Source organism: Daldinia decipiens (assembly GCF_022478715.1).
Source record: "Daldinia decipiens strain CBS 113046 unplaced genomic scaffold F4813scaffold_38, whole genome shotgun sequence".
In the NCBI taxonomy this organism is placed as follows: domain Eukaryota; kingdom Fungi; phylum Ascomycota; class Sordariomycetes; order Xylariales; family Hypoxylaceae; genus Daldinia; species Daldinia decipiens.
In genome coordinates, this window is record NW_026054581.1 from 116,771 (window position 1) to 141,342 (window position 24,572).

Below are 24,572 nucleotides of genomic sequence, written 5' to 3' on the forward strand. Positions count from 1 at the left end.
GAAGCGCTGACGCCTGGCCGGATTCAGTAACGCTCGATCCGCCCAGCGCCAACGCCGCACGAAATGGACAGACCAAAGGGAAAATCGAGTTGAATAAAATCATCCCCATATCCCATCAGGGCAGTTATGACACCATTGGATTCGCTCTGCCGGTTCATTATCGCTACCGTCTGAAGGCTTCAGCCGGGAACCGATAATGAGACAGACCGCGGATTGAGAGACTATCAGCTGGCTAGGTCATCCTTCTACCCGTTTTCATATTGCACGTGAAGAAGGAGGTCATCTCCGAGTAGCCTTATTATCAAAGGTCGCCTTTAGCTTAGTGGTTTAAAAGATATTGAACCAATCAAATTGTAGATAAACGTAACCTTTGGGGAGACTTCGTTTTGCATAAGGCAATTATTCCGATCGTCTTCCATGGCTCGAGAGAATCCCGTATCATTGATAGTGGCCCTTGGTGGATATCTGTGTATGTAGGTATGTATGTATGTACATATGTCCAATGTACATAGGGGCTCAGAACCATGTTGGCGGTATTACCAACAGCGTGGGTACGGGTCAATCTAATTCAAGGGTGTGGAAAGAGACCACGGCTGCAAACGCTTAAAGCATCACGCCGACATCTGACGGAGCCGGGCGGCACTATTGACACGCCTTTCATCTCATGTTTCAACGGCTCAAAGGATCAAAGGATATCCTGGAAGTAAGACGAAGAATAAGATCATACAGAGTAAAGATTCGAGTGAAGAGAAGAATGAAAATAAACAGGTATCGACTACAAAGTATTGAAATCAAAAGATAGTAGTAATATCCACCAAGTGGAATCCTCCTCCCTTCATCTCTCTCTCTCTCTCTCTCCAGACTCGCTGTTATGCATCAGTCATGGTTCATCATAGTTAACGCAAACTTGAGCCAGCAACTTCTTAACTCTCATCCACCATACTCTTATTCAAAGGCGACATGTCCCATCCATTAGAGAAAAAGACCTAAGCGTATAACTCTGGATGCTCGGCCTTGATCATATCAGCGCCCTACAACCGCTCGATTAGCTACAAGCCCAAAGAAGAGGCGCGTTCGCTCGGCAATACATACCTTTTCGGCAATCGCATAGACCGAGTTCTGGATACGACAATCTGGGATCACCGGGATGACAGACGCATCGATGACCCTCAGGTTTTCAACACCAAACACCTTGAGCTTACCATCGACGACGCCCTCGGCGATGCTAGGTGCCATGCGTGTGCTTCCACAGGGGTGAAAGCCCGTCTGCGAGCGCTCGAGGATCATCTTGTCCATCGCCGCGTCCGAGGTCCGCGGCATCGGCCACGGGTAGTCCTCGCGAATCATGTCGCGCATGCCCTCGCCGTTCATCAGCACGTCGTCTACCCAGCGGACGCCCTCGCGCATCGCCAGGACGTCCAGGTCTTCGGCGAAGAAGTTCAGGTTGATTTTGGGCTGCACCAGCGGGTCGGCGCTGTTGAGCTCCACCGTACCTGAACGGCTCTGGGGGCGCAGCAGGTCCACGATGACCGTCATGTAGTCCCCTCTGGGCGGGGTCGGGATGTGCCACTGGAAGGCGTCGCTGAACATGGGGACGAAGTCGATTTCGAAATGCGGTTGGCCCGCGGGACCAAAGGGGTCGAGGCCCCCGTTGGCTTCTTTGGCGGCTACGTACTCGGGGTACTTCATCAAGCGCTCGTCGATACGCGGGAGGCCGACTAGCTCGAGTAGACCGGAAGTGTAGGGGCCTTGGTTCCTCCATCGGTAAGAACTGACAGCCGCATCGTGCTCGAGACCGGCCCTGAGGAGGTGCTGGTCAAACCCGTTGCCGTCCTCGATACGGAAGACGTGCGGGAGGATAGGGTGGTCTAGGAGGTTCTGGCCGACATGTGGCGAATCGACGATTGTCTCGATGTTGAACTTAGCCAGTTCAGCCTTTGGGCCAATTCCGCTGAGCATAAGCAACTTCGGGCTCTCAAACACACCAGATGAGACGATGGTTTCGTATTTGGCCTCGAAGCTGTGCGTCTCACCTGAGGGCAGGATCACATCGACACCGACGCATTTCTTCGTGGCGGCGTCGATAAGTAGGCGCTTGGAATTGGTGCTGGAAAGTACGGTGACGTTCGTCTTGCCCTCGATGTAAAGCCAGCTCGAGGAACGCTTACCATTGTAAATGCTATTGGTACATTTCCAGAGACCGCGCATGGTACCGTTGTGGACGTCGTCTGTCAGCTCTCCGCCTTTGCTGGTCCACGCCTTGGTCAGGGCATCTCGGAAGCCCTTTATCTCAGGAACCAGGTCGGAATGGGAGACGGGAATGGGGCCATCTGTACCGATGTACTTCAGTTCCTCACTAAACAGGGTCCTGTCGTCGTGGTAGGTCGCCGGCTTATAAAGGTACTTCCGGATATTGTCCCATTTCCACTCGTCTCCGCCGTAGGGAGCCCAATCGTCGAAGGTTCCGGCCGAGCCGGGGATCCAAGTGTAATAGTTGAGACAACTAGAACCACCAAGGGTCTTACCGCGCGTGTTAGGCTTCTCGACACGTGTGTAGTCGGGACGGTCGATCATGGTTGTCTTGTAGGCCCAGTCATACTTGCTGTCGCGCAGCTCGAAGGCCCGAGCCGGCGTCGTAATGGCGTCGATGTCCTTCGGGTTGCTAATACCGGCCTCGATGACCAGGACGCGGACATTGGGAGATTCAGCTAGACGGCCGGCGACGGCGCAACCGGCAGTACCTCCTATAGATAGTGTCAGTTGAGGATTCATGTCCCTTTTCATTCTATTAAACTCACCTCCGACGACGATAAAGTCGAATTGCTCGATGGACTGGACTTCGTTGCTCATGTTGTAAGTGTTACTGATATTCGATTTAGGTTCGGATATCAAGGACAGTTCAAGTTTTTTATTGAAGCGAGAACAAGTCTTAAGACTCTTTATAGATTATTCTTAGAAGCTGATGAAAAGGCTATGATGTTCTTATTGGTATCTTTGCTTAGTTGACTGGTGATGCCGATGGTGAGGGCAAATCTCTTCCATGATGGCTTCCATCTCAACCTCTTTATATACCGAAGACGATGCGGGACTTTCACCCTTCTCCATATTGGCGTGGTATACCTCCTAGCATAATGGTATGCATGTATGGCTATGTACAGTGAGTAAGCGACAATTGATGAACGTCCGGTAGAGGGTTTCCGAAGCGCCACAATGCCTTGCGTTACTTAGAACCGGTATACTACCGGATTGCTGACGCCGACGTCTATACGAAAGAGAGGAAGAACCCGATCGGGTTCCTAAGGGGATTTTCTAACTTGGTAGTATACTAGAAGGATTCTATGAATGCGAGCCGCGGCGAAATGTGAGTTTGGGTGTAAGAGAAACAAACCGAGCGAGTTAACCCCGTAGACTAAGATGCCGAGCTAAGTGCGGCGTCTTTGATTACGGTCTTACAGTAAGGCTCGGTGAAAACCCGGAGAGCTAGATATATTCAGCGACGTCACTGAAGATCTTTGGAACTTGATATAGCGAAATTATCACAAGAGGAAATTTAACTAGAACTTGTGAAAGCTTAAATCAATACTTTTCGATGAGTACCTAGGAATTATGATACTTTGTAGTTGTGCCTATTAAATAATACAGTTTTATGTGTTCTCTAGGCTTATGAATTCTCAAGTCAAACTGTTAACTTGAGAAAGAAAGACGAATCTATATAATTACTCCTTAACTAGAGTATTATTGAGTATTAGTCAAGAAACTACAATTTTTAAGCTAAATCAATGTTGTTCTAACTAACCGAAATTCAAGTTTCCTATTGTTCGAAGTATGAAAGTGGAAAATCCAGTCGAATATATAAAAGTTTCAATTCTGTCTTTGGGGCAAGCCCTGGTAAAAGATCTCCTATTTCTAGATACCACCATTTTCTTACGTCCAAGACCACGAGATCTACATACGGTTGATATTCCATTGAACAAATTCAAACTAATAGTACCCACCTACCAGTAATGTACCTACGTTACAGCTTGAATCGCTATACTACTACCAACGTACGGTCATCCCCCAGCCTTGAAATTCCACATCATTTATCAAAGATGTTATCAACCTTCCTATCCTCTTTTCTAGGAATTATTTGAACTATTCCAACTATTACACTAGGGACTAGACTCGGAGTTTCTAAGGCATGCTAAAAGCACTCTTCAGATATCATGCCGAGCATTCTTGCTCATGTGGCGAATCTTTTCACCGTACTACCTAATGATCAGCTTTGTGGCTTGGGAAAAGGTTGCTGGAGTAAACTCACCCGATAGAAGATGAAAGGAATAGGGACGTATATCGAGCTTGCAATGTAGAATGAGAAGTTGAGAATGCACATGAGGAAAGCGACCAGTAGCTTCCAGTTGCTAGACCAATTTTGAGGGTTCTGGACCAAGTGTTAGCTTGAACAGCTAGTTTTTCTTCTTGGGAGTTGAAGTTAATGGGAGTAAATACCTCTGGATCGTCAGGTCCATACCAATTTATCAGATTGAATTCTCGATCGTTTTCACCGACAGGAGCTGTGCCGGGATTCCGCCTGTCAGACCTCTGTGTATCATTGGCTTGTTCTGCTGGCGGTATAGGTAATGGACCTGTATCGCCTTGCAGAGGCCTTTTCCATAGGGAAGGGTCAACTTCGTCAGGGTATCGGAAGATTTTATTTCTAGACAGAAATCGTACGAGGTGACCGAACTGCGTATCACGAATCTGGGTGGCCATGTTGTTTCGGAAGAACGTAAAGGCAAACTCGCAGTCTTCGGTTTTATTATTTGAGAGAACAGATTCATGGGAATTCTGGATAGATGTTTGTTGACTGTAGCTGTTTGGCTAATATATCTTGGGTACCTAGGTACATAATAGCCTCAGGGAGAAGACTCGCTCTTCATCTATCACCACCAATCTCATCCATGCTAGATATCCAATTACTCCCCAAGCTCCCATGTACCCAGAGTATTTTCAGATATAAAAACTCAAGATATTAACCGCCACTGTGTACTTGGTGGGCAGATATTCTGATAAACATGCAAGATCCGGAATTTGCATGGAGCTAGAGAGTCTATCCCCGAGGTGCTTTCCTTTACATAGTAATTCCAAAATATGACAGACGGGATCAAAGCATCTGATAAACATCTTAACTCGAAATTTTATATTTCCGATCTGTGATGAGCGCTACTTGACCAACTTAGATATATAAGTCTCGCAACGCCTTGTCTTTGTTAAGGAATTCGGAGACTGGATGGTACACATCAGGTCTAAGACGTCCCTTCTATGGGCGATATTGTAACTTTTCAAAGGTGGGTATCGGAAGTCTAGGCCGATTATAACCGTAAATGGCATATCCCTGTCGTTTCTCTTGATTGTCGGTTTGTTTCTCTCATGCTCGGTTGACTTGGTAGGTATAACTAAAAACAACTTACCCCTGACACGTAAAGCTTGTCTGAACAGCCCTGGTTATGGAGCCATATAAATCCGCATATATAAAGACCACATCCATAATTAGTAATCTGTTTACTTAAGGTTGATTGAAGAGGCGACATCGTTACGCCTTGCTTTTAAATACCTGCGCCTGGGGAATTCGACTATGGTAAAATTAGCATCAGCTCGCATCGTAGGACTTGGCTGGGGAAGCGAAAGAATGTATAGATGTACCGCTATGGATTGCGGCTGTGTTGTTAGGGTTGAAGACGTAGCAGGGTTTATAAGATTATACCGTAGCATAGCAACTTAGCAACATCCTCTGCTTCTACATACCGAACATTCAGCTACCCGTCTGAGGTGTTATCGATTACAACGTTGCCCAATCGCTGCATGCGGTCGGCTCGTAGCCCTCGTCCCCGGTAAGGATCGACAAGGAAACGTCGCAGCTGGACAAAGCTTGGCCAGGACGCCGCGCCTCGCAGTCGTGTCTTAAGCTGCTCTAGTTTGCTTATCCCAAGCCTCTCTGTAAGACGTAATTGCCTAATAATTAACGTCGCTCGTGTAAGCAGGTAAGACGGGAGAGGTATACATATACAAGCGAGCTTGCTCTTCTCGCATGAGGTCTCTTTCTTTTACACTTGTACCGACCGTCTAAGACGAAAACACACCACCATGGGGCACTCACTTGTACTTACCCAGGCGTTCCTCGCGTTTGCGACCTTGAGCTCGGCACTCACTGTGACCATTCCAGGAGTACCTACGCTAAAACTGACCGGGTCGAAGCCAATTCCCAAGAGGAGCGTGAAATCCAATTCTACGGATAGCATCTCGTGGGGACCATGTCCAGATTCGTTCCCCCCTAACATCACATGCGCGACCTACACCGTGCCGTTAGACTGGGAGCATCCGCAGGGCAATGAGACGATAGAGCTAGGCCTGGTCCGCATCGAGGCTCGCGACAAGAGCAATCGGATAGGAAACTTATTTATCAACCCGGGCGGTCCAGGAGGACAGGCCACCAGCCTTGTCGCGACACTCTCCACGGTGCCAGGCGCCGTGGACCCGCAGATTCTGGACCGCTTCGACGTGATCGGCCTGGACCCTCGAGGAGTCGGCCTCAGCACTCCGGTGCAGTGCGACACAGCTGCGTACAATAAGCGCATTGTTTGGGCCCCCAAGACGCAGGACGAGTATGACGCGCTCGTCACGTACAACAAGAACCTAGGCGAGAGCTGTCGTACCAAAACGGGCCGCTTGATCGATTTCGTCGACACTATTAGCGCTGTCCGGGACCACGAGGCCGTGCGCAAGGCTCTGGGCGGTGAGAAGGCCAACTTCCTGGGTCTATCCTACGGCACGCAGCTGTTCAGCCAGTATGCCGAGTTATTCCCTGATGGTATCCGCGCCTTAGTGCTGGACGGCAACCTTCAGCACTCTCAATCGGAGTCTAGCAACCTTCTCATCGAAGCCTCCACGTACGAGGCCACGCTCAAGAATTTCTTCGCTTGGTGCGCCGATGCGTCCAAGGACGTGTGCCCGCTAAGCAGCCAAGATGTCCGGGCTAAGTTCGAAAGCATAGTAGCCAAGGCGACCAAATCTCCCATCCCGGCTCCTGGCTGCGACGACAAGGTCTGCCGCTCTGACGTGACGGAGGAGGATATACGGTTCAACATCCAGTCATACCTGATCTCGCCGTCATCGTGGCCTTCCCTAGGCCAAGCCATCGCCGATGCCGACGCCGGCAACGCAACGCTGATCTCGCAGCAGCAGCCCCTCGTAACAGGCGACGCATACGATGATTCTTCGTTACTCGCCGGCACGGCAATCGCTTGCCAAGACTGGACGCACGCCTCGTCCTCTCTCAGCGAAGTGCAGGCCAAAGCAACTCTAGGCGCGATCTTCAATCCCCTAACCGGGGGCCTATGCCAGAGCTACAAGATCCAGACTTCATGCATCGGGTGGCCGGCTGCCTTGACGAACCCGCCGAAGCCCGTATCCTACAAAGGCGACGTGAAGATCCTGATGCTACAGTCCACGTTCGATCCCTCGACGAGCTATGCTTGGGGACTAGGCCTGCATGCCGAGATCGGGAGCGATCGCTCTGTGCTGCTTACGCGCAACGGCGCTGGCCACACGAGTTACCTGTCAGGTGGCGCGACAGCGGCCGCGGCTAACGCGTACCTTTTGAACTTGACATTACCAGAGCCAGGCACGGTTTTGCAGTCGTAAGCAAGACTGGCGGGTGGTGGTGTATGAGTTATGTATATATGGTATAAGGCGAAACCGGGTTATATGGAATTTCAAGAGTATACACATTAGGAGAACATCAATAGAGTATATAAATAGAGTACATATTTATTCTTGCTACGTAATCGTTTTGTCGTCAAGATGATGGGGCTACAAATCATCCTGTCAGCCTGTCAGCCTGTGTATGAATTAGATGTGAAATGTGTTTTTAAATTCAAACTAAAGAAGTACTAAAGTTAGAGCACTACGAGATTCATTAATGAGTGGCTGTTTAGAACCGCCACGCCCTAGGTTTTAGGTATGCTACGCGTGGCTTGTGTTAGGATAGCTACTAACTTTGCCTTATACTACCCACCATGCTCAACATTTTCTAACGCCTACCCAAACCTAAAGCGCATCATAAACAGTCTGATGTAAGACCGGAAAGTAACCGACAAGACAGTTACGTTGTAAGTTATCATCAACTTGATAAAAAGACGATCGTATTTTAGGTACACCAATGCGACAGTCCTACCTAAGGCGTGAACTAGGCGTATTATAAAAAAATTCAGGCGCGAGCCAAAGCCTTCATAAGCAGTAAGCCATAAACGTTTCCTGCGTCCAGATCGCCTTACAGACAATGCAATATTCCGCCACCTTACCACGCGGTCCCTTTAGGCTCCTCGCCTCTAGTAGCATTTTTATAATTACATAGGGAGGCTGGCCAACCTCCTTCAGATATATCTACGAAATTCCTAACCCCCCGTCGTGAGGATAGTAGCCGATATCGTTGATCCTGACAACTATTGGCTTGGTTGAAGCATCCCCTGACTCGACTCGATCTCATTAATAGCCTCGTTAAAAACCCGGGTGACCGAGTTAAGCACTTTCATGCGGTTATTCTCGCCTCTCGTCCTCCAGAGCTCCACCATCATCTCGCGGTAGATCTGCTGCAGCTGCTCGATGGTGCAGCCCGATGTGCGCTCGGTGAGTCTCTCCAAGAAGTAATAGGCCTGGGAATCGTCTAGCTCGACCTGCTGCGAAGCCGATGACACGCCCGACTGGCGCTGCGATTGCGATTGTGATTGCGATTGCGATGGTTCGTCGAGGGGAGGGTCATTTAATAAGTTTGCCATACTCGGGGCGTGTGATGATTTCCCACCTGCAGGCGATGCTTGTACGCGAGACCCGTGGGACGATCCGGGCTGGGGGATATATCCCCGCAAGAGGCCGTGAGCCTGAGAGTGAGGCCACTGCTCGTCGCTGGACGTAGCCTGGCTATTTCCGGGACACGGCTGGGTATCCGGAAGGTTGTCACCAGGGCTGAATTGTTCGTGATGGATCCCATTAGTAGCCTGCGTGCTAAAGTTGGATGATCGGTTGGAGGGATCTGATGTCTTCGTGGTGGACGCGTCGTTGATTAATGCTGACGGCGATACGCCCGGAGGAAGAGACTGTACAGCCGAGATCTGAGAGAACTGGTTCGTACCCCCTGTCGTCGCTTGTATGGATGTGTGCAAGGATTGAACAGGCATACGGGGCCACTGAGAGGGTGGCTGCATGGGCATGTTTAGGCCACCGGGCGGCGGCTGGCTATCAATATCAGTCATGGTAGCATCGTCGTCCAAAACTCGAGACGGTGCGGATGTTCCGTTCGTATTGTCATAATTTAGTGAGCCCCCCCCATTCGTGATAGCCTCCTCGCCGATAACTTGGAAATGGGCTGTTGTCGTATGGGACATTTGCAACTCTACCGGTTGAGGGTTCTGCAAAAATTTTCCACCGGTTTGGTTGGCAAGCGCTTCTCTCTTGCGGGCTCTCTGTATTCGCTTCGACTCCCTCTTCCGGAATTGCTCTCTCTTCCACTCTGCATCCCAATCGATCTTCTGGAGTTTATCATTAATATCGGAGACGTCCACGCTCACGTTAGTAGCAAGTTCGTCAGCCTTAAGCCAGAGGGCCTTGTCGCCGAGGTTCTTTGCGTCGCGCTCAAAAGACTTTACGTCCTTTAAGAATACCCATGGGTTAACATAGTAACCATGAGCGAGCCTCGTCTCGATTGTCACCGTGTCGAGATTATAATAAAACTTGCCCGTCGCTGTCTCGAGGAGACCTGGCGCCCCTTCCGCATCCTGAGAAAGTACGTAGGGACGCGGCGGGGCATCTGCTACGTCGGGTCTGACATGGTTCGGGTTTGCCTCGTCGAAGAGATATTGATACTGCGATAGTGGTATGATAGGGGACCGGAAGACCTTATATTTGCGCTTAATCTGGTCCATGATAGGCTGTAGATGGATCTTCAACAAGTTGAGAGCTTTTCTGTACAGCAGGTTTTCGGCATCAATCTCTTCCTGAGTCATCTGCTTAGGCGGAGGCGGCGGGGCAACGGGAAGCACTTCCAGCACTCTCTTTTTTCGATTAGTCGGTTCGGGAAAGTCTTTAGGGAGCCTTCGAATATGCCCCAGGATCCTATCGAAGTATTCACGTCGATTCTCCTACGTTCTGTTAGCTTCGCGCTGTTCATTCTACCATATAGGCTAGACTCACCTTCACCGGGCGAGCAATCTCCACAAAGTTGGAATTAGACCATCCAAAGAGATCGCGTTTGAGATCGGGACTGATCTGTTCGAGCTCCTTCTCCGCGGTACCTACGACCATGATGGAATCCGTAGGCTGTATCGTCCTGAGCATGGACATGAACGCGGTGAGCGCCGGTCCAGCTAATGTCTCATACCACATGTCAACATGCGGGATAAAGATGACGCTCGGTTTCTGGCGTCTGGCCTCGGCGAAAAGCCCGAACAATACTTGCTCGGCAGGCTATATACAAGTTAGCTACCAGCCCCAAAAAAATTTGTTCAAAGATGCCTTGCACCACTTACTAAGGGATCACCGAGTATATTTGCTATGTCGAAGTTTTGAACGTGGACACCTTCGAGATAGTGGAGGATAGCAGCACTGATATAAACCTGCCCCATTCCCTGCGAGCCGCATATCAAAAGTCGCGGTCGGTAAACGCGAAATCTATGGAATTCCTGCTGTAGAGCTTCTCGGCCGAAACCAAAGTCTTCATCGTCATAAGGCTCGAACATGGCCTCGTCTAGGGCCGTCACTTTCTTCTTGCGCGGAAAGACGCCATCCAGAAGATTGGTAATAGTATTAAACTGGTCTCGAAGGAGAGGCTCGATAGGTTTCGGGAAGGGAGCTGCCCCGGATATCGCGGATCTCTCTGAAGAAGGCACGATCTTGTTTTTAGAGAGCATAAAGTCTGTCATATGTATGTTGATCTTCTCCGGGTTGACGACAAGCTTCTCTTTGGACATATAAATCTGCGGGTACGTTCGCTGGATTGCGTTGAGAGCGGCCTCGGTGCACATGGCACGCAGGTCAGCACCGCCGTAACCCTTCGTGTCTTTAGCCAGAGACAACTTGAACTCGTCGGTAAGACCCCAATCCTTGGTGTGGATATCGATGATCGACTTGCGACCGTCCACGTCGGGTAGGGGGAAGTAGAACTCTCGATCAAAACGACCCGGCCGGCGAAGGGCAGGGTCCACGCTATCCGGTCGGTTGGTAGCGCCAATGACTATCACCTGGCCGCGACCGTCCATGCCATCCATCAAAGCGAGTAAGGTAGATACTATCGACGCATGAATCTGCTCCTGCTTACTTGACCGTACGGGGGCGAGTCCATCAATCTCGTCAAAGAAGATGATGCTAGGTTGCGTTCTTCTAGCTTCTTCGAATAGGAGACGCAGCTGTTTCTCAGCCTCTCCGACCCATTTGCTAAGGGCATCAGCACCCTTGCGCATATAGAAGGTGATCTTCCTGCCGCCAATGCCAGCCGTGTTTGCGAGGGCTCGAGCCAGCAAAGTCTTTCCTGTTCCCGGTGGACCGTGGAATAGCACTCCTCTCGGCGGCGTAACGTGGAATCTAGTGAATAACTCCGGGTATAGTAGCGGCAGTTGTACCATCTCTTTCAGCTGATCGATATGGCTCTGTAAGCCACCGACGTGACTGAAATCAACATTCATGTCCACGCCGAGGGGGTCCGCATCAGCAAGAGCCTTCGGGTTCTTAATTTTGCCGACATTTGGCGCGGGCGTAAGGAGACCACCTCCCTCCGCATTTGCGAGCGACGGGCCAGGAGGAGCCGCCGAGGTTGGCGTCATACCCACCATTCCAGCCATTCCTGTTCGATTATTCATCTCATCGTCGCTGCTATCAGAATCCGCACCACCCGCGGCACCGGTACCCCACGGTCCGCCGAGCAGCGAGCCGACAAGACCGACGCCGCCTAAAGCGCCAGCAGTCGTGTGGAGACTGTGGTCCCAGCCGCCGCCTCCGTTTACACGTCCACGTCGACGGGCTGGTGTCGGAGCCGGGTCGTCGTCATCTTCTTCCTGCTCAACGGTGAATGCATTGAGCGGCGCAATTGCATAATTTACTGGCTGGCCTCTGCGGCGTCTAGTCTCGGCTTTCTTCTCAAACAGGATTTGTGGCGAGCGGCGTTCTCTGCGCGAACGAGAATCTTGACGGAGATCTCTGAGTTCTTCTGCTACTTCGTTTTCGTCAACTTCGTCTTCGTCTCCCGACTCGGCACGCCGCTGCGATCTTCTCACAGATCTTCTTCCCTTGCCTCTCGATGATCTTCGACCACGGGCACTGGGACTTGAATTATCGTCGTCATCGTCGACATCTCCACCCTTATGAGCCTCGGGACCAGATTCGTTATCTTCTGCAGACTCATTTCCGGGCTCAAAATCACTGCTAGGCTCTTGGAGGGACTTCCCGAACCGAGATTTTCGAGTTAGTCGGCCGCGAGTTCTCTTTACCGGACTGCCATCATCAGCAGGAGCGTCTTCGGCGGCTGCCGCAGCTTGGTTAGCCCTCGCGCTGCGCGTCTTACGTGCGACAGGGACATCTTCATCTTCGTCATCCACCTCCATAGCGTCATTTGTCTCTACCGTTTTTACAGGTTCTTCTTGATCTGGAACGGTATCTTCGATCACTTCATCATCTACCTGACCGACGGCATCTTCCTCGGCTGGATCGATATCTTGGACGATAGGGTCTTGCATAGCTTCAGCTTCGGCTTCAGACGGTTTGCTCTCTTCCTGGGTATCCTCTTCAACTACAGTGGGAATCGTCATTTTGATGCCCTTTCCGCTACGAGTTGGTCGGCCAACGATGCCTAGGGCTTCCGGGCTCTTGCTCTTAGAACCTCGGGCTAGCCTCGCATGTCTACCCGAATTTGATAGCTCAACCAGCTCGTCTTCTGCTTCTGCTGTGCGCGCTCGAGTAACTCTTCTAATGCCAATTGGAGCAGTCGCGTTGGAGGCTGTGCGCGTTTTGCGCGACTGCGACTGTGGGGGAACTTTGAGGGTAATCAATTTTCTCTGGCGGGGCGATTTCTTAGGCGGTTCCTTGATAAGATCGTCCTTCTCTTCGTCCGAATCCCGAATTAAATCGTCCTCGTCCGAACTCTCCTTATAATTCTGGTGTTTGATGGCTGCTTTTCGAACGCGACGACCGGTATTTTCGTTGATGGGAGGTTCGGGCTCCTCCTCTATGTCGTCTTCGCCAAACGAGTTCTCTTGCTCGCTATCTTCGAGCTCGTCATCATCAATATCAGACCCCCGATATTTGACCCTCCTGCTACGAGTAGTAGACTTGGTGGCTCCAGGCGGGCGAGTTTTCTTGCGTGAGCGGGGCCGGTCGACCTCGGGCTCGAAGTTCTCGTCGTCGGAATCAGACTTGTTAGGGTCAAAGTCGAGGATGTCCCGCTTTCGTTTGCCAGCCATTTTGAAAATTGTGTCTTCGAGCAGCAGGCTGAGGGAGGCTGCAAAGATAAAAGAGTTAGAAATGTATGCTAAAAGTTGCTATGGGGTTTGTAAGTTTGTTAAGAGAAAGTGGGGAGGGGTAAGAGGGGGAAGCCATAATAGGGCAGGGACCCGCGTGCCAAAACACAAGTTTAGTGTACAGCTGGTGAAGTTGATGATGCGATGTGGCTGGAGCAAGGGGTGTGAACACTTACTTGAAGTATCAAAACAGGCGGGTACAAGTTGTAGCAGCCTCAACCGGGAGCAACACAAAAAAGCGAGATGAAGGCAGTGAGAGGCCTAAGCTATAATTCGAGGGGATTAGCACATAGCCCAATACAATTAGAGCAAACGAATAAGTGACGGAGCAAACATACCTCGAGGTTGTCTCGGGGGAGATAGGTAGAGCTAAAAGCTTGCGTTGCTGTCAGCTTTTGCAAGGTTAGACTTAAAGCAGAGGCGAATGCTCCAGAAACTCTCTTTAACACCAAGCCAACGTGTCTGGTAGCAACTCAAAGGTTAAGATGAATATAACGTCCAGAAGACCATCACCACCATTCACGTCGGAATGCGCCTAAAGCCCAAGACAGCAACAGGTCTCAGATATTCGGATCAAGGCATATGGTAACACGGCCAACCAACTCGTCCGAGAGAGGTTGTCTGAGTGGTATAGAGTGGTATAGAGTGGTATAGAGTGGTATAGGTCGTCTCCGTCTGCGTTCCAATAGCGTATCTGAGTTTATCCTATTCCGCCCTATCAGACAAGAGGATCGACACGGAACGAGCTAATAAGCTAAAGTTGAGACGCGGATTCGATGGAAAGTCACGTCAACGCGATAGATTCGGAAGGGTAGGACATAGAGAGTCGAGATTGGAGGACCGGTTAAGATGGATTATTTAGAGGTCTCTTCACGCCGATTGAAATCAATAACTATCTAAAGAATAATTGGACAATAGGTGTCTTGAATGGTATTATGCAAAAAGATGATCTATGGGGTAACGTGAAAGAGACACAGAGTCGCGTCAGACATTGACGGATGTAAGACGAGGTGAATTTACGTATCCGAGACGCGGCAACGTGTGGGATGCGAATTTGGAGTGAAAAAGACAAGGCGTTGCGTGAAAAGCGCAAAGCTGAAAAGATGAAGGAGCTTCGGGGGTTTAGTAAGGTTTAGGTAGTCACTCGTCGCGTTTCTAAGCCCCCCCCTGCAACAGGCGGGTGCTATGCACGGTCCACTGCAAAACATGATTGTCCCACAGTGCAGCAACTTTTGTCCAATCAAGATTCATCCGCCAAGAATTATCTGGCGTGTCATACCAAAAATTACCATAACAACTCCAACCCTGACAACTCGGACAATCCATCCATCTTGACTCCAATTTCTCGACATGGAAACTTGACGTTGTCGAAATTCCGGATATTCTTCAGTCATGATGCCAAAACGCATTCTACACGACCGTTTCCCAGGTCGCCTGCATTTATAGTATTCAATTGACTACTTTTCAACCCATCTACGGCATATAGCAGGTTTACGTAGAATCAAATGTGAATTATAAGTTGATCAACTTCGACTTTAAATATCTCCAAGGTCCATCCCCAGATTTACATCATATCAACGGCGCTACCATGCGGCTCAAAACTCAACGTCAGCCCTATGAGCTGTTGAAAGGGGCCAGGGACGTGGTTGCGTGGGTACGGCTTGCTAGGTACATTGTGTACGTGTCGGACCCAATGTTTTCCAGCTGCCTGAGGCATCCACAATTAGCAGCATTAGTAATCATTTCAGTACCTAATCTATCCCTTTTATTACAGTGTTATCTCACAGTATCACATAGCTCCAAGACGGTACAGAGACCCTATGTCATATGTCATATGTACCTAAGCAACATAACAATACATACTATGCTATCCAACTTTGAACTACTTACAAATTAAATCAAAAGATATAACTATCACTCAAGATATAGCAATTCATCGCTTCGCAGAAAGCTCCTATACTTATTTATATTCCCTTCAGACATGGAATACAAATATCAGTCCGATATATGTAAGTTCTCAGGTAAGAATCATCTAACCTACATAAATACCTCACAGTTACCTAGTGTAGGTCAAATAACTACCTAACCTCATAGATCTCATACAAGATGATTCTATTGGATAGACTATTCCCGCTTCCCCACACTTTATTCGTATGGGGATTTCTTTTTTCTAGGCGTCAAGTGGTTCGCGAACGTCGAGGGGCCGGCAAGTTATCTAGGTAGCTCATCTGCCCTGATCTAGTCATAAGGTGTTTGTGATGCGTCAAGTTACCAATCATATATGCTTCCGCCATTTCGAATACAGTACCTAGCATAGCATATTGCGTTCATCGCAGCCTATTTTCACACACCAGCTCACCAGAATAGCTTCAGCTCCTACAAACGCTATTGGTGCCCCCCGAATACTCAACGTCTTGTCTCTCGGCAAGCCAAGTCTTTAGCCACTTGACTCTTCGGAATGCCCCGAGCTCGGGTCGTTTCAGGCGGATTCAGGCGAACAAAACATTTTCAGCTCGGTCAATACAGGGCAACTTATTCGAACATGGTATTTCGTTCAGGCAGCAAACGTGGGAACGTACAGATAAATCCTAATGTTAAACCACTAACCAGGTTTCGATACCGACCTGTTCAATATACTTACATACATGGTGTCTTGGCTGCGTGTCACGGCACCGCAGATTTTAGGTAATAGGGCTGGCTGGGCTTGTCCCACCTGCAACGGAAGATCACTTGCGGGGTGAGTAATAGCGGTGCTTCTGGCCTCAGTCATACACCGTCTGTTGCTCATTTCCTGCCTTGTCCGCATTAGAGCCGCAGACCCATTGGCCACGAGGATGGATAACTCATTCTTCAATTGGCCTTACAGAAGGCCGTCTAGCCGAAGACCCTGTCTTTGTGCTCTATCTGCTCGTGCTTCTCGTACACACGCTAATTAGCTTTTTTCCCTACGTTGATATGCTGGGCCAAGTGATCCTTGACTTGAGCCGCTACCCTCCCCTGTCAAGAATACATGTATATAAGGCCAACCCCACGCAGCGAGGTTGTGTCTCTAGTTCTCGAGACCCAAATCCATTCCGAATAGCCGGGCTTCTTTTACGGTCATCATATAAACAACTGCACCAGGCGTGCGAGACTAGCTACCCTGGAGGGCATTCGTTTTAAATATTGTCCTTAACACAACTGTTAAGTCGGTAGCCTTACTGAAGCTTGAAGCTTACTACATAATCACCTGCGTATCTACAAACAACTTAATTCAGACCTGGCTCTCTACGACATCCGGAAAACCTCATCCCTATAAGCTCGTATCTGGTGGAATTGCGAGTTACTTTGCGTACAGCTCAGAATACCAACTCCCCAATCTCGACCACTTGTTCACACAAGCCTCAATTCAAGATGTCTCAAAGTGGATCTTCAGCTAGGGACTCTAGCGACTCCGCATATCGTCGTCAGGATAGCATTAGTTCTTACTATTCAGAGAAAGACAAGGTCGGTAGAGTTACTTATTACTCGTCATTACACGCTACCGTCTCCAAACATAATCCTAACACCCCGCAGGACACATCCAGGGACAGTCAGTCCGACGAGCGTCGCAAATTGTTAGCCAGTCATGAGTCGAACCACAAACCGCATCACTCGAAGCACCACGCGCCAACGGTAAATGTCTACACCCATTGCGGGCGACACACCGACCAGTACCTCTTTGGCGGTTGGTCGAACATTTTCAAGAAGCATTAGCCTACCTCTACCTCTTCCAGATCGAGGTCGGCCCCTGAGATAATCTTGTCGATAACTGCAGTTCTGTTTGATACAGTTTCTACTCTACGACTGCATGATTAGGATTTAATTGAAAGCAGCGGCGCAATTAGATAGTATGCGCGGGATATATCATATTCAGAACAATACTTGCTTCGTGTAATGATATAATTGGAATGGGAAATGAGATACGAATAAAGCTGGCCAAGCGCACCTCTTACCATTATCCCCTTTCCCGTTCATGTTCAACCTAGTGATGCATCTTAACGGGGACTCCGATTTCAAATACCCCCAGTTAGCGGACCCAGGTGCCGCCATAGCCGGCTAGCTGAGCACGTAGGGTAACGCACCCGTCGTCCTATTGGTGATGAAGAACGCAATAGTCTGCTCACTAATTGCCTCTAGGGAGTCGAGTATTACGTCCCCCCTCTAGGACTCTGTTTAGCGCTAAAAAGGCACAGGCGTAAAGAAGCAGATAGCATGTTGCCTTAGAACTTCTCGGATATCGGCAGTGATGATTCGTGTTTGTCGCCAAAACTTTCCACTGAGTACCTAATTCAGCCTCGAAGCAAAGGCGCTCTAACTAAACACCAGACGTTACATCGTCTCTTCAGTCGGATCACATCATTCACTTCGGTTCCAGTAGGAATCACACCGCTATGCTGTTGCGCGTATAAAGTTCGTGTACGTCCCAAGGCAAGAGGATCCGAATACAGACTCGATCGTACCTGAAAGTGATATCTCAGGAGAATTTATAAGGCATGAGATAGGGTAGGTAATCTCTAAGTATTTGTCATGGTCTGTAGCACTAAACATAGGAGAGGCTGTAAGGCTTATTTTAAGGTGCTCTTATGGAATAATCTAAATAGATAGGATTGGGATCGAGACGCTACCGGGGGCGAAAGGGTAGTCCTGTTGTTGTCTTATTGGGGGAACGGGTGAAACATGCGTCATTGATAGCTTTGGAATTAGTCGCCATAAATGGTATTTATCATACCAGTCTATTCTTCTAGACTTTGACCCCTTGATTTCTATACTGAAGACTACAATTACTTGTAAATATACTACCTAGTACTATAACGAGGGCTATAGAGTAAATTGTTTACTTGAAAGGCTTCTCATGACATCTCACTACAACAGTATCGTGGTGATCAGATTGTCGAGAACTACCTGCCTCACTGAGTACACTACGCTCAACTCTTAATATTTGAATCGTTACGATTGCCATTGTTACTTGCTAACATGCCTTTGCAATCTCGATATTCTCTCCACGCAAAGAACTATCGAATCCCCATCTATCGCCCTTGTAAGTTACTCTTGGGTGTTAATCGTAATAACAGCCCCAAGGCGACGCGACCTAGGTAAACGCATACTCGGGACCGGAAGGCCACAGCTCCTGGAATCTTCCTTACGATATTCATATTTTAGGGTTAAAATTCTTTCTAGGTCGTTTCCCGTCGGTAATATATCTTAGATAGGCACCTATCTATCTTGAAATGAGGCTCGGCGGCGTGCTTCTAAACGTCGGCATCGTCGGGTGCCTACTACTTAGACCCCAGATACCAGCCATTTATGTGACACACGGTCGGTACTTGAAGGCGACAGGCCGTACCTAGCGGCGGGTAGCTGCTCTCAATTCCAACTTAATTATCCCCAGGCTTCTGCTTCTGCTTATTTCTTTTCTTCCAGCCTGCATACTACCTGCGATCTAGGTGGCTTCGTACATATCCCTGAACAATCCTAATGCATACCTGTGTAGATATCCTATCATATCCTATCAATGCTTCTCATTGTACCTCTACTGCGAGACAGAGCCAAGGGTTTATCAACTTTCTGGTGAATCTAGAGTGTACCGAATGCCCAACGACATGCCCCTCGAAATGCCCCTCGAAATGACGCCCCGTGCCTAATTGTGACTGATAGAGTGCTTGTAGATTGATTAATGGTCCTTTCTAATGTTAAATGCTGCCCATGAATCGGGGTCTGCCGGGATATGATACGTCGGCATCTTTCCTCATGCTCCGAGGTCCGGTTCCCCGTGTTCTGGTACCAGAAGCCATGGTCACCGCTATGTACAAGTAGGGACGCAAGTAGGGACGCAAGTAGGGACGCATGGCTGCCGCAAATTTATCTCCGACATAGCGTAGTTTTGGGCCGTCAGTAACGGATGCTAGCATTCCATTAATGCACGCGCGGTAGGCGACACTATTCTTCATGCCCCTACCCGACTCCCTGATCCTGGAATACATCGGTGCGTCTACTACGCGGGCCCGACACTCGGGGCGAACCTCGAGAACAAAAAGCAGAGGCTCATCTGCGGGTACGATCTCGATCAGCGTTGCTATCGCATGCGTGAACGAAACGAAACAAACCGAAACGAAACGGAACGGAAGCACACCAATCCAAGACGAAACGCGAAACTAGCGAAAAGGCTAGATGCTGTTACAGTCCTCTCGCGCAGTTAGATTGAAGAGTCTGGGGCAACGTCGGATTCGGATAAGATATGTAGTGCTCCTTCATGCTGTACCTACCCCAAGAATCCAGGACGCGGAGGCCCGTAGAGCGACAGGATTCCTCGTGACCGGGTCACCGGCGTCGAACTGTGACACTTCACTAGTAACTCCCCCCCCCCCTCCCCCCCATTATTTCGATCTCCGAGTGGCTGGAATACGTCGTGGTGATTCGAAAGGTCTCGACTCCCAGATCGGCGGTTTCCCTTGGCCTAGTTGCACGAGCTAGTCCACTATGCAGAACTCCCGAAAATCCATGATCCCGAACATTGGCGCGGGATATTCGTGGCGAGGGCCTAGAGAATAGCCGAGTTGTTCGCGAAGAGTCGCGGATGGCCTCATTTGCGGCTCGCAAAGGAGCGTCAACACGGAGCCACAAACATGATGCCTTTCACATAACTCGGGATCCGGAGAGGCAATTTGCGGTCTGGGCTGAGATTCGATTAAGCGTGGATCCCCTGTCTTAACATGCATTGTTTGCCGATTGAAGGATTGAGATAGTGATCATGACGGCGATGAGGTCTTAAATATATGTGCTTGCTGTAAAACTATAAGCGACCAATGGGGCTACAGATGGGTCACGGAAGTTTCTGTGTAAGATCATTACGGCCTTGACATTCTAGATTCTACGAAAGTTCCTAGCTCCCTGAATTATAGACGCCGCTAGAAGATTGTGATACTTGCAGTGAAAATCCGGAAAGAAAATAATATTAGATCCATGACATGGGTAGGATTTAATTAGAATCATTGCTGATCATGGAGTGAATAGCTTTATTAGAGTTTATTAGCAAAGCGTTAGACATGCCAGATAGACATAGGGGTCTTTGCTGGGAAGACGCGTTTCCATATTCTTGGGATTAGGATAGCCGTTCTATTAGAGTTGTCTAAGAAGTAGGTACTGCTTTACCTTTGGCCATGGATACCTACCTAGGTAGGTATGCGGGGGTGGAATTAATTCCTATCCCCCCTGTATGTGTAATAAACTAGGTTAGAACAAAGACTAGTCCAACAATAAGGATTGTCATTTAATCATTTGCGAGTGTTTGAGTGTTTGAGTGTTTGTCTATTCATCTGGATGAGTAGGATAAAATAATCATCTGCGTAGACTGCCTAAATAGATAAGTAGATGGAAGTATATTCCGAAGAAGTATTCCGAAGAAGTATTTCTTGGTGTTTGACGACAATTCTGAAAGCATTAACTTGGCACCATCGTTGTTGCATATCGCCAAGCTTCAAGTCACAGATAGACCTTCCCTGCTGGAACGCTGGGTGGCGTCTTACTGGTCTAATTTCACTTCTAAGACAGAGCGTTGGGTTACACTTGATACATCCAGAACGTCGAACTTCCGTTTCGAAAGTGATACCTTCTCTTTGAGGCAAGGAAGATCTGTATATCTAACCACTAATGTGAACATATGTATTATAACATTTGCACGCTTGATGCTGTAGGATTGTATTGTATCCTCCCTTACATATAGGGATGAAGGCTCACTAGAAGGGATCGAGCCAAGGTAAGTAATCGACCATGCTTCTTTTTTTTAAATCGAGAGGCGATGTATCTGTATGATGTAATTAACTCACAAGCTAACGATTAGAATATACCGACAACTACACGATATACGAGTTGGCACGTAGATCTTACTCGTAAAACATAAATAGGGGCTCGCTCTATTAACATTTATAGATATACCTACGCATCTACCTAACCTGCTAACCTGCTTGAACGTGGGGAAAAAAGGGGGTCTCTCCACGGATGATGAAAACAGAAATCGACCCGTTTATGCTGGAGTCTTTTGCATCTCACCGATTTGTAATAGCGATTGGATCACAATGGCCTCTGCTCCTGACAGATCATCAGATCGATGATCATATCGTGGTGGACCTGTTGTTGACCATGTGGACACCGGTTTACATATGAATATGTATATGGGAGGACGTCGTCGCGATAGAAAGGTAATGCCCTTTTCGAGAAGCATCCGTCCATTGTATTCTAGAATATAGTAAATACCAACTTGCCTTGCCAGCTTGCCAGCTTGCACGCTTGCACGCTTGCACGCTTGCACGCTTGCACGCTTGCACGCTTGTTATCGCATAGCTACAACTTCGGCAACTGTGCGGATACCTCGGTTATTGAAGTAAGGCTATGTATCTACATAGTAAGGTGTCTTGCTATGAGTTGTCCGTGTTATTTCCATACCATTTTCATACAGTTGCGTCTGCATAATTCTTAGTCACCAGCTAAAACGAGTAGAGGTTGGCGTTGATCTCCAGCGAGAGTTGGTTCCTGCGCTCCTTTTGGGCACTTGAAATAAGCGATCTCCGTTGGGCCTGCAACTCCTAAATAACCCGTACGGTATCAACAATCATCTGTGTTACTGTGCCCGCAGAAAACAGGGCATGGCTTTTGAACTATGTATGGAGCGACCTATGTCGTGACCACTTCCAGTATCTGCCGTCGTAGATCTATCAAGATATCTCTTTTTCTCCTGCTGATCCACCTTCATTATACTATTTGGGAATCTGTACCTGAGTTGGGTGCATCATTTCCTATTTTCCTGGGAGGAGGCTGGAAACTTTGCACGGAGTGCCAGTACAGGGCCGGCTCTTCAAGGTTTGACGGCTTCAGACGGCTTCAGATGACTTCAGATGACATTGAACCCAATCGGTAGCGATGAAGGGGCACAAAGCAACACAGTGTAGCAGAACGTGGATGTAAGCGTATAAAGCATTTACATATTGAGCCTCTATCGTCTTGATCGTCTTGATCGTCTTCAATTCGTGAGTGAAGCTAGTGTATGAGCCTCCCACGTATGACAAGTCACGTCATTGCCCAGGATCGACATAATAAAAGAGTGCGCTATGTCCACCGAGATTTCGATTCCTCTTGTACCTAGTGTATGTACAATACACTATGTACGACGCTGGCTGGCTGGTTGCTTACTTGCTCCGAAAAGATCCAAATATTCTCGAAGCTCGCTAACCTAGGGAAATCCACCTCTGCCATTTTCCATTTCCCATTTTCCATTTCCCCACACGCCGACGCGCCGACATAGCGGTCGCAGTACGATGAAGCTCTTGAATTTGTGAGCAAATCGAACCATGGCTGCAGAATGATGTGCGGCGAATTCTCTCCGCGTTCTTTTATGCTTAAGTACCTAACTTAATGTTAGGTACTCTGTGAAAAATATTTCGTATAGCTGCCGCGTCATGCTGTAAAGCAGACCCGATTCCTTGTCATTCCTGTCTAGCGCGACATGGGCAGCAGCCAATCGCCATTTGATAGCTCCCCCTGTCTCGTCAACAGAACAATCCCGCCGGGGTGTGGAGGCTAATGGTTAACTGGCATACGGGCTTAGACGAAAGCGGATTAGCAGCACGTCTAGAAGAAGAGGCCTGCCAATCTAAGATAGCACGGTCGCGGTACCTGGAGTATCAAACACGTACTATGTAGGTACCTATGTATTTGCTACGGACAAACAATAACAATGGCTCTTCAACGCTTGCTAGCGCGCCCCTTATTATCTATGTACAATATTAATCCGTATATACCTAGGTTAGGTATCTCTTCTCTATTTGATGATCGTGCGTACTCGGTAAGTACTTGTAATTATTCAGTGAGCCGTGTTCGAAGGCTTTGCAATTCTATATAATATGTCATGCAGTTAAGGCATTCGTATCGGCCCATATCGACAGTATTTATAGCATCTACGGTGTTTTTCTCCTCTTTCGTATAAGAATGTTGCGAGCTCACACACCTACATGCACTCCTTATTAAGTCGCAGTCGAAAAGGGGAGCAAGGTGCTGCTGGCTTGGATTGTTGATTTGGTAGATGTAGTTTTATTAACTAACAATTTAATGCTATAATACCCAATAGAAATGTATATAGCGGACCTAACTACCTAATACATTAGGTACATCCGTCCTATATAATCCGTACATACAGACATGGATATGTGCCTGTATAATTCCATGTCCCGGCTCGGGAAGCTAGACCTACTAAAACTGCTTGCGCTTGTACATAATGTAGGTAGGTACTTACGATAGAGGAAGCTGGTACCTAACCTAACTCACTCTATCGTTGTCGGGTGTACTATGTACATGCAATAGAATACAGCCTATCCACATATAGCTGGTTCTCCGCTGAGCGAACCTGCAATTGCAACGCGTTCTAGCTTTGGCTACGGCCCACATTCAATGTTCGCTACCTAATATGCTTGTAACTTGTATGCACACCCACCCGCCCCCATATCTTAGGTACATCCCTCCAGCTTAACATCCCTACGTACAGTAGTAGTAGTACCCTACAAGCAGTACCCTACTAAGGTACCTCCTACCTCCTAGTTGAATTGGCTCAGAATTGGATCCAACGCTACGTTTATGCTTCTATGTACGCTATCCGCTAGGTAGCTGGCACTGCCAGAAACACAGAATTCGAACCTCAACTTCCAATCTTCTTTCCCTTTCTATCCCTATGCCCTTCTGAATATCATCAACTCTCTTTCCCCCCTTTACTATCTCTCCTTCTTCCTACCCCCCCCGTCATATTCTCTATTTACTTGACTACATAGTACATAGCGTTATTCAGAAATTGCACTCTGGTTTTTTTTTGTTGTCATCATCCCACAGTTCCCCTTTTGTCAACAGCCCTTTTTCTGCCGTCCCTTTCCATTTTTTTCTCTCTAGATTTTCTACGTCTACTTCGAGCCATCTCCTTTGGTGCTTGTCTTAGACCATCCAGCACCATCAGATTAGAAGGCTTTCGCATCTCTT

General features: G+C 48.5%; 5 protein-coding genes across 5 annotated transcripts; 2 read left to right on the forward strand and 3 right to left on the reverse strand.

The window, feature by feature from the left end:
• Window positions 1-405: 405 nt before the first annotated feature.
• F4813DRAFT_371301 (putative GMC oxidoreductase) lies at window positions 406-3,576 on the reverse strand. Its single transcript, XM_049244602.1, has 2 exons — window positions 2,799-3,576; window positions 406-2,744 (listed from the first exon to the last, which is right to left on the reverse strand). Exons 1-2 carry the CDS (start codon window positions 2,848-2,850, stop codon window positions 1,024-1,026), a joined length of 1,773 nt encoding a protein of 590 aa, XP_049096255.1. The 5' UTR covers window positions 2,851-3,576; the 3' UTR covers window positions 406-1,023.
• Window positions 3,577-4,164: 588 nt separating this feature from the next.
• Window positions 4,165-4,977, reverse strand: F4813DRAFT_211589 (uncharacterized protein). Its single transcript, XM_049239676.1, has 3 exons — window positions 4,489-4,977; window positions 4,301-4,420; window positions 4,165-4,247 (listed from the first exon to the last, which is right to left on the reverse strand). The coding sequence occupies exons 1-3, from the start codon at window positions 4,750-4,752 to the stop codon at window positions 4,197-4,199; spliced, it is 435 nt and encodes a 144-aa protein (XP_049096256.1). The 5' UTR covers window positions 4,753-4,977; the 3' UTR covers window positions 4,165-4,196.
• An 821-nt stretch (window positions 4,978-5,798) lies between these two features.
• On the forward strand, window positions 5,799-7,892 carry F4813DRAFT_211595 (alpha/beta hydrolase fold-domain-containing protein). Its single transcript, XM_049239677.1, has 2 exons — window positions 5,799-5,870; window positions 6,021-7,892. Exon 2 carries the CDS (start codon window positions 6,124-6,126, stop codon window positions 7,678-7,680), a length of 1,557 nt encoding a protein of 518 aa, XP_049096257.1. The 5' UTR covers window positions 5,799-5,870; window positions 6,021-6,123; the 3' UTR covers window positions 7,681-7,892.
• Window positions 7,893-8,480: 588 nt separating this feature from the next.
• F4813DRAFT_392798 (AAA-domain-containing protein) lies at window positions 8,481-13,481 on the reverse strand (the record flags this gene model as incomplete). Its single annotated transcript, XM_049247322.1, has 3 exons — window positions 8,481-10,172; window positions 10,225-10,497; window positions 10,560-13,481. 3 exons carry the CDS (start codon window positions 13,479-13,481, stop codon window positions 8,481-8,483), a joined length of 4,887 nt encoding a protein of 1,628 aa, XP_049096258.1.
• A 3,334-nt stretch (window positions 13,482-16,815) lies between these two features.
• F4813DRAFT_211689 (uncharacterized protein) lies at window positions 16,816-17,351 on the forward strand. Its single transcript, XM_049239678.1, has one exon. The coding sequence runs from the start codon at window positions 16,932-16,934 to the stop codon at window positions 17,271-17,273; it is 342 nt and encodes a 113-aa protein (XP_049096259.1). The 5' UTR covers window positions 16,816-16,931; the 3' UTR covers window positions 17,274-17,351.
• Window positions 17,352-24,572: the final 7,221 nt, after the last annotated feature.